At 33.4% G+C, this 9,462-nt stretch overlaps 1 protein-coding gene across 2 annotated transcripts; it reads left to right on the top strand.

Annotated features, from left to right (window-relative positions):
* The first annotated feature begins 411 nt into the window (after window positions 1–411).
* On the top strand, window positions 412–3,538 carry LOC105268156 (uncharacterized). 2 transcript variants are annotated; one of them, XR_892305.1, is made up of 5 exons: window positions 412–551; window positions 703–2,641; window positions 2,737–2,820; window positions 2,912–3,076; window positions 3,178–3,538. XR_892305.1 is itself a non-coding variant. In XM_011307471.1 (5 exons), exons 2-5 carry the CDS (start codon window positions 2,370–2,372, stop codon window positions 3,357–3,359), a joined length of 720 nt encoding a protein of 239 aa, XP_011305773.1. In that variant the 5' UTR covers window positions 412–551; window positions 703–2,369; the 3' UTR covers window positions 3,360–3,538. The 2 variants fall into 2 exon arrangements, 1 of the variants encoding a protein (XP_011305773.1); XM_011307471.1 differs by having other exon boundaries at window positions 2,720–2,820.
* The last annotated feature ends 5,924 nt before the right edge of the window (window positions 3,539–9,462 follow it).

Raw genomic sequence — 9,462 nt, 5'->3', positions numbered from 1 at the left:
ATAAGTTAAATTAAAAATAATTTCTAAACTTGCTCTTTTTTTGAAAAATGTATTCAGATAGGACTATTATCATTGAAAATGTGAAATCAGTTTATACCAAATTTACTCCGAGGTATTTCGTTTAAAAAAAACATACTATTTGATCCCTAAATCCATTCCGAAGGAGAACTTATGAGTCCGTGAGTGATGAGTTGTACCTTATCCTTCAACTCCAATTAATGAATAATTACGGTCACTTGTGAAGATATAATGTGCCACATTTGAATGCTTTATTATTCAGAAATCAAGTTCTATAGGTCTTTTTAATCTCATCTTTGAATTTTTTTATTAAATCGGCGCGTTTCACAAACGTACACAGAATGGCGGAATGTTCCAGTTTATGGAACGGTGAATCACTGTCTCAACATCGTCAGCAGCCTAGTCCCGATTCATGAGACAGTTATCTTTAAAACGATTTTTTAGTGTTTTATTGAAACATTTTATATAATATACGGCAGCGTAATAAAATAAATAATTTGACTTGATGTGCATAATAAGAAATCTGTATTTTGGTAAGTGGAATGTTCATTAATTTTTGAATTCTAGAAACCTAACCTATAAAACTCTATGAAAGCTGAAGAAAAATATTTTTAGGTGGTTTTTTTTTAAATAAAAATTATTTGAAAAGTGAGAGAAGGAATATAAATTTGTTTATCATTTTAGATTAAGTTTTGCAACAATGGCTGCTAACAAAAAAAATTAAAAAAAATTTCTATCTCAACCCAAGAAGACCTCCAAAAATGGAAAAGGGTCAGATGGGAGACGAGCAAGCAGACCGAAAGGAAAATCGACGGTGTTTGTCAATAATTCAGAAAGCGTTATGAAAAAAAAGAAGAATAAAAGGCTGAATTATACATGTGGGGATCTGGCTAATGCCCTAAAGACTGTCAATTCAGGAGTCTCGTTGCGGAAGGCTGCAAGTGCATATGGTGTTCCTGCTGCTACTCTTGGCAGAAAGAAAAACAATCCTGATGGTATTAAAACAAAAACAGGACCACAAACTGTCTTATCAAAAAGTGAAGAAGACGAAATCGTCAACTGGATGTTATACAGGGGTGAACGAGGAATGCCAGTTTCAAAAACAGAATTGTTGGACTCTGTGCAGAGATATGTCACAATTTCGAAAAAGCATACTCCGTTCATTGACAATCGTCCAAGTCGTCACTGGTATGGAGGCTTTCGAAGGCGTCATCAATCTTTAACCATCAGAAAACCTCAACATTTAAGTTTGACTCGAGCAAGTGTAACCAGAGAAGATTTGCAACAATGGTTCAATGAGCAAGACCAATATTTGAAAACAAAAAAATTATTAGATATTTCTTCTAGTAGAATTTTCAACTGTAATGAGACAAATATTGTCTTATGTCCAGAGTCAGAAAAAGTAATTGCAGGAAAGGGATCCCGTTCAGTATACAAAATAGTTGATGCTGGGAAAGAAAGTTTTACAGTTTTATTCATGTATGGTGCGAATGGAGCTCGTGCACCGCCTATGCTCATGTATCCTTACAAAGGAGATGTACCGAAGAAAATTGTTGAAAATATTCCCAAAGGTTGGGGTATTGGTGTCTCCGAAAATGGTTGAATGACCACTGAAACCTTCTACGAATATATAACGAATGTGTTTTATCCATGGCTTTTGAAGGAAGAAATTGAATTTCCAGTTATCATCTATTTGCATAATCATTCTTCGCATATAAATATTCCTCTGGTGAAATTTTGTCGAGAGAAAGAAATAGAGTTAATTGGTCCTTTCCCAAACTCAACTCATATTATGCAGCCACTCGACATATCATTCTTCCATCCCTTCAAGGTAGCTTGGAGAAAAGCAGTACCTAAATGGAAAGCACAACAAAATGTTATGCGCTTGAAGAGAGAAGACTTCGGGGTAGTTCTAAAATTTACTCTGGATAATCTGAATGATAAAGATATAATTATCAATGGTTCTAAAGCTTCGGGATTATGCCATTTTGTCCCTTCTGCGGTAGATTATGATGTTTGGAACAAAAGTAAAAAAAGGAGTGAGTCTTCAGATCAGCAAAACAAACACAATCAAGTATCTGACGACAGAAAAAAGTTTTTAAAATTCTTTGAAGACGATCTATCCGAGGAACTACTTGTTGAATTCAAAAATGCTTCGTCAAGAGGATTATGGACCGGTGACATTGAGAAGAAAGTTTTATTTGAATACTGGCTAAAACTTAGTCAATCGACCATCGGTAGAATTATTAATTCACTTTTTACGTAGAATTGGACCGCATATACAAATATTACGATTTACTGTATTTAATCATTTTTAGCCTAGATCGGGTGGCTTAATTTTTTTTGAAAAAATGGCGTGTGTAATTTTTCTATTTACAAATTTAGGTGATACTCCAAAAGTAAAACCTCAAATCACGACGGTTGAAACACTCCATAATCATAAAATTTTACTAGCTCCACAAGAAGCTGACGCAGGAAATATCAACAATAATGAACAACCATCTTCCAATGGAACTACTGCGAATTACTCTGTTTCTGACATTACTTTCATACAATCCATCAATAGAGTTGAACCCGAAGTTTCCACAAATTTGATTAGCCAGTCAGCTGATAGTACTGAAAAGTATGATTTGCTTGCAGAAATTGTATTGATAGGAAATCATGAAATACTATTAGAAATGGTCGATGAATGTTCAAATAGTACTGTCATTCCATTAGACTTGAAAAATGTGACTGCAATATCTGAACAGAATGCAGGTATCATCCATAAGCCGTCCAATTTTGTGGAACATGATCATACAGGTCGGTGAAGTACAATATATAACTATTTATTTATCATTAAAACAAGGCTTTTCCAACACATATGGCTGTATAAGCATGTATCATTTTGCAGAGGTCGAGGACAAACTTGAAACTGATCAGGAAAAGTTAGTCGATAGTTCAAAAATCAATTCAACAACGAGCGTCGAAATAAATAACAATCAGTCTCTCATTGGACAGACTTTACTCGGAGACTCTTCACATGAAAAAGAAAACAAGATTTGTGATTCCAATGAAGGTCAGTGCTAGAACCATGAGAAATATATTAATATATTTATAGTATATTGCTAATAAGATGAACCGGTGTACTAATGAATTAATTAATATTTGATTTTTCAGTTGATCATTTCAGTGAAGCATTCACACTACCAGTTGAATATTTACCGAAGAAAAAAAAAACCAAAATTGAAGCTTCAGGCAAACCAAAATTGCCATCGGCTGGAACTTCTGATGAATGGTTCAATTATCATGTGGAAAAAGAAAAACGTCAAAAAATTAAAGAAGAAAAAATAAAGAAATAAAAAAATTACAACATCAAAAGAAAGAAAAAGCAGAAGAAAAGAGGCTATTGCAAGAGAAAATCAAAGAAATTCAAAAAAGAATCAAACAAGAAGCACAGTAAAATACAGTTTATAAGTTGATATTACCATGACGAAAAATATTTTAAAATTTGTCTCGGTCTTTAACTGTCGTTTTTTTAGAATTGTTTTGCATAATAAATACTTTAATAAAAAAAATAATTTCTTATGAGGTTTTATTCAACTGTCTCATAATATGGGACATGCCGTCTCAATAATTAGGCCATGTCACTAAACACAGTCTCATAAATACGGATATCATCACCATGTCAAAAACTCATTAATTTAGAACTTTTATCAATAAAAATTCATTTTTCAACGATCGTTGTCAATAAACTAATAGATAAACTCATCAAGCCATTAAAGAAAATGAGATTTTGTTATTCAATTTAGTCGGAATAAATGGAAATACCACGCGTAGTATGAAAAGTGTCTCATAATACGGCCTTTTACCTTAGTCAACTCTTGAGGTGGATGCAAATTGCTATTGATAGCTTTGGGTATACCAGCAGCTCCAGACTCTCCGGCAAATAGTGGAATTAAAAATTTTGGTAGAATTTTGATTTTTTATGTAGACAATTAAGAACTATATTCTTGATACTCTGGCAGATAAATAAGTTAAAAAATAAGTCATGCTATTGTTTTTTGATAACAATCAAATTGCCTTTTTTGTTAAGAGCTGCCATCAGCTTCACCCAGATCGGATTCGGTTTGTTTGTGGGAAGATTGCCGAAAGTGATCCATATAAAAGTTTTTTCTGCGAGGTGATTAACCGATCACAAAATACCAGTGTAATTGTAGATTGTTGTTTTGATACTACATCTCAGACTTCTTCCAATGTCAAGCTCGATTTTTTTTCTCTTAAATGAGTTTATTTAACCACATTTTAGAGAAATAAACGTACTAACACATCTAAAACTAATATATGAATATCAGAACCGTTTTTTTCCTGTGTTAAAAAATGAAATAGTGAAAAAACTATTGAGAATATTTCCTTCGAATTCATTAAAATAATAGATAAAACCATTATAATCCAGTTCACCTTTACGTTCCAACTTGTATCATACTAGACGGGTATGCATGAAAAAACATTTACAATCACCATAAAGACTCACACCTTTTGAAACTATCATAATAGAAAGTGACTCTACTCATTTCAAGTGAACTTCCGTTATATCAGTTGTAAAGATATTGATGCGCGTTTTCTGGCGGTTGCATATCTTTATCGCAATTTGAAAAAACGATAAATTTATACCTATCACGAATTTACACAAACAATAATGCAACACCCGCAGATGCATGAATAATTTGAGAGACTATATAGACAAATACAGTACGTGCATCATGGTAAAATAAATTAATATCGCAAACAACCCTAGTTTAATCATTGGTATTTGTAAGCATTGTTATCTCATAGTCCAGTCTGTCCTCACACAAAGACATTAAAGTTGTAACAATGAATTCTGTGAACAGTGATGGCGATTAGTGTTATCAATTCTGTAAGGTGTGGGGCGAATTTTATGATTGCTGTTTTTATTCGGGCTTCACTTATGCGGGTTCTTTCCATTTTATAGTTTTATATGAGACATTCCGTGTGAACTCAAGATGGTCTAAACTCTCATGATCATCGCCCATATTTCTGATTTTTTCATGCACATGTGCATCAAATAGCATGATTTACAAAACTTTTCCAAAGTTCGAATATATTGTAAAGGTATTTGAATATATTTCTAAAACTGCGGACGTCTTTAGGCTCGTCGTCAACGTGCCCCATGACAAAAACGTCCCAGTGAAGTAGGTTTGAATCGCGAACGTGAAAAATTTGTCATCGTGGAAAACTAAATGGTAGCCTGGGGGACCTACTAAAGTCGTACCATCTGGCACCAGCCAATTTATTTATTAAATTATATTTCTTAAACTATTTCCTCGATTCACACCTAAACTCCGTAAAAATGGAGTTATTCAACATTTTTTTCTTATAAAAACACGTGTCCTCTGCATTTTCATAAAAATTCAAAAAAGATCATAGCTATATACCATCTAATAACGTAACTAACGGAAGTCAAGAATAAAATCAAGCTAGTCTCAATTAGATGAATACCCTGAAGGGGTAACCGGCTTATATTATGATCTGTTTTGAGATTCACTTGGCTTGGGTAGCTGTCGTCTGATTGTAAAGACAAAAACCATCAGAGCTTTTTATACTTCTAACTATCCTTAGTCCAACTGATTCTAATTAACTTTGCATAACGAAAATTCCGATTAACACAATGTTAAAAAAATTGAAGTATTCTAATTTTTTCTTTTTTATGCTCTCCAAAAAAGTTGAATTCCATTAGATTCTTACTTAGACTTAATATATGATACCCTTTTTTAGCTGAAGTTTAGTTTGATGTTTTTAGCTTGCACAAGTTATCCGTGTATTATTCTTTCTCGAAATTATTAGAGAGTATTTTTGAGATTAAAAACAGTGACTATTGACTTTTCGAAAATGACCGATGAAATCATTGAAACTTGTGATTGGCCCTTTTGTCATTTCAATAATTGAATAAAAATTTATTTGTCTGGCATATTATTATGAAACATATTTAACGTTTCTCTCAATACATTTTGCACAGATTCTGATATACATATTGTATAATGAAACAATTTTTAGGAAATCTTGAAATAAACAAAAAATATTATATCCATGTTGGCCCAGATCTACTTTGGTCCACTCTCTCTTATCAGTAACGAATAATTTCTGATTCAATTAATCATGAATGAATGCATGTTTTAAAAATATATATTTTTATACTGTATGAATGGTTCGTTCGTAATTGGCGCGGATTTATGTAAAAAATCGGTGCCAAGAGAGCTAGTGAGCCATTTTTCCTCGAGCTATTCAAGAGATAGGGTGCAAGTCCGAAATTTCAATAATCTGTTTATTGTTTGTACATATCTGTTCATATAGATTATCTCCCTTGCGCGAGTCATACTTTCTTAGATTTACAGAAACTCTGGGAATTGACTGAGCAGCCGTGATCGTATTTTTGATATAATAAAATCGCATTATCGAAATATTTGGCAATTCTTTTCCTATGCTCCTACTCATTGCCAGCTAAATGCATTCCAAAGTAATGAAATGATCAGTATAATAAAAATTAAAAAATTCTTAAACATGAGATATTTGACCACGGAACTGCCGTAAATTTCTACTAAGTATGTAATATTTGGCTTCTATAATAATGCTGAAAAAGTTTTGATAGAGAAAAACCTGAATATTTATCCAAGCTTTTTTAGGGCTGAGTCCTTTCTGAATCCTCCAAGTTAAGCTGATCATAGTTAGAAGCCAACCATGCCCGTCAGCCCTTGAAAATCGGCTTTAAAATTCCGCGAACCTAAACGTTTTGATGTAATAAACGGGTTAATCAGTTCATTAAACAATTTTACTATACAACGAATCAAGACTATGAATGTCGAGACCCTTCAATAAGAAGTGCAACATCCGGGAGAATAAGGAATCAAAGCGGGCCCTAAATGACCGTTTATTCTATAGTTCCAGCATGTACAGAACAGAACGGTTTGGCACACTCTGGGGAATTTACCCGACGTCCCATACTTTTAATCGCCAAAATCGCTACATAACGCCAGGTAAGTGAAGTCTTGTGGAAATTTCGTATGTCTCCCCTCCCCACATCTGAATAATTTACTAAAAGAATCTATGGATGGTCTAGACCGAGATTTGATGCCGGGACCTTCCGATTATGAATCGGATGTTCTCCCAACTGAGGTATTTGGTTCTTCACGATGCATTCAAAGATGATTTAAAAGCTTCCCGTGAGAGTTGCCAAATGGCATTTTTTTTTAAAGTAGACATCACGCACGCTGACTAAGGTGCATGGTATTTATACCAATAATTGCTACACCTTTTAAATCTTTAATTCCCAGTTTGAATTTCGATTCCATTAGTAGATGGACATCAGTTTGTTCACAAATTTAATAATAAGAAACAAATTCCAGATGGCAATATATATGCACAGAAAGAAACATTCGATCTGATTTGGAACTTCGATTTGACACAAACATATTTATTGGGTCATTTCTCAGAACTTTTCTAGAATTTGACCAAAATTGTACCGGTACTGACTAAGCAGACTTCACACAAAAACATCGGAAAAATCAATCTCATCACAATAATTGCCATAAACAGATGAAAATTTGCCGGAATCGAATAATCCCCATATCAATTTCCAGGTAATTTAATGCATTTTCACCCAAGTCCAAAGCATTGGCACAATGATTAAACATGTACCGAGCAAATCTAAATATTAAAAAAATGCGAATTTTTAAAAAGTGACAAGCTAAAACTCGTTGAGATGTACAAATTCACATGTCATATGTCCTCAACAATCAAGTTGAAATCTTGTAAACAAGGCAATAACTGTCATTTTTGGCGTGTGACATGACGGAAAAAATGCAACTATTTGCTATAAACTTGATAAGAATTCAATTGAATCATAATTATCATACATGATTTCGAAGAACAATAAATTCCCTTCCGAATGATATACGAATGGTTTGAGTTACCTGACCAATAGATATAAAAAAACCAAAATTAAGCAAAATTCACAAAAAGCATAACAGAAATGAATTTCCTCACAACAATGCCCAAAAGTTGATAAACATTTTCCTCAATCCATCAATTCTACTGTTAATTCCAAGGTATTGCAATGTATTTTCTCCCACGTACAAAACATCTCAAATTTAGACATAGCCCGAGCAACTCTCATTATCAGGAGAAATAATATGTGAATTTTCAGCATGACATGCTAAAGTCACTATATTATCGCTCATAACGTTGAATCCAGTGAATGGAATTATTGGCATGAGGGGTCAATTCATAGATCTCAGTGAAACTTTCAATTTCATATATGATATAGACGGTTGATCAAGTCGAAAGCCTCAATAAATTAAAAAACCGGTGGCTTTTGACGTGCGACATAAAGAAAAAAACGGAAACGATCTGTTCTAACTTCATGAAGGTTTAGTTAAATCAGGTTAATCAACGGCCGTTTTGATGAGTATCGCAGACTTTTTAAAATGGTATATAGATGGTTCCATCAGCTGCACTCATAATTATATGAAAATCGGAGTGAACAGATTTTTGATAACCTAACTTAATTGAACTTCTTGCCAAAAGTTCGCTTACAATAATGAAAATTAATCTTATTCGATCACTACACCAGTTAATTTCAAGGTACTTTAATAGATTTCCACCATAAAATGAAGAATCTTTATAAAATGGAACAGAAGTACAGCAAATTGCGTCATTAAACCGAAAAACATGAAAATTTGCAAAACGTGACATCCAAGAATAGCTACATTATCATAGCATTGCTCATAACATTGGATCCAGTGAATGGAATTAATGAAATGAGGAGCCAATTTGTAGATCTCTACGAGATCGTCAGACCGGCCTATAATATATCTCCGTTGGTGAAGTATAAAGCCCCAGTAAGGGGTCAAAACTGTCATTTGTGAGGTGTAACATATGGTTAAAGAACAAAAGAATCAGTTGTAACTTGATGAAAATTTCATTGAATCATATCAATTACATATGATTTGGAAGAATATTAATAGCTCCTCCGAATAATGTACCGATATCCATACCTAGTTCAGTTATAAATACCTAAAAATCGAACCAAAGTTGATTTTTCCAATAGAACCTGAAAATGCAATCTTCGGATAAAATCTTCAGAAGTCAATGAGGAATCGAGTCTGGTGTCATTTTGAAGTTCAGTTAATAAACATAAAATTAATGTACTACATCTATACTATATATGTGAGGAAGACGGAATTGAGCATAAAAACCAAAGAAAGAAGTCCGGTAACGCTCACGGATCTTTTACTTATGGAAGAATGTCTTTTCGATTTTATATAGCGACCCTTAATCGAGTGGAGTGGATCACGTGAAGTATTGACAGCTTACGAACAAAGCAGTTGCTATCTTATTGAGGCCCGGATAGAGCATCTGTCGAACGCAATCTTTTTTTTTACATTGTCT

Source organism: Fopius arisanus, unplaced genomic scaffold, assembly GCF_000806365.1.
Source record: "Fopius arisanus strain USDA-PBARC FA_bdor unplaced genomic scaffold, ASM80636v1 scaffold00054, whole genome shotgun sequence".
NCBI lineage: Eukaryota > Metazoa > Arthropoda > Insecta > Hymenoptera > Braconidae > Fopius > Fopius arisanus.
Note: the sequence above shows the minus strand (reverse complement) of the source record. Positions and strands in the feature narration are given on the sequence as shown.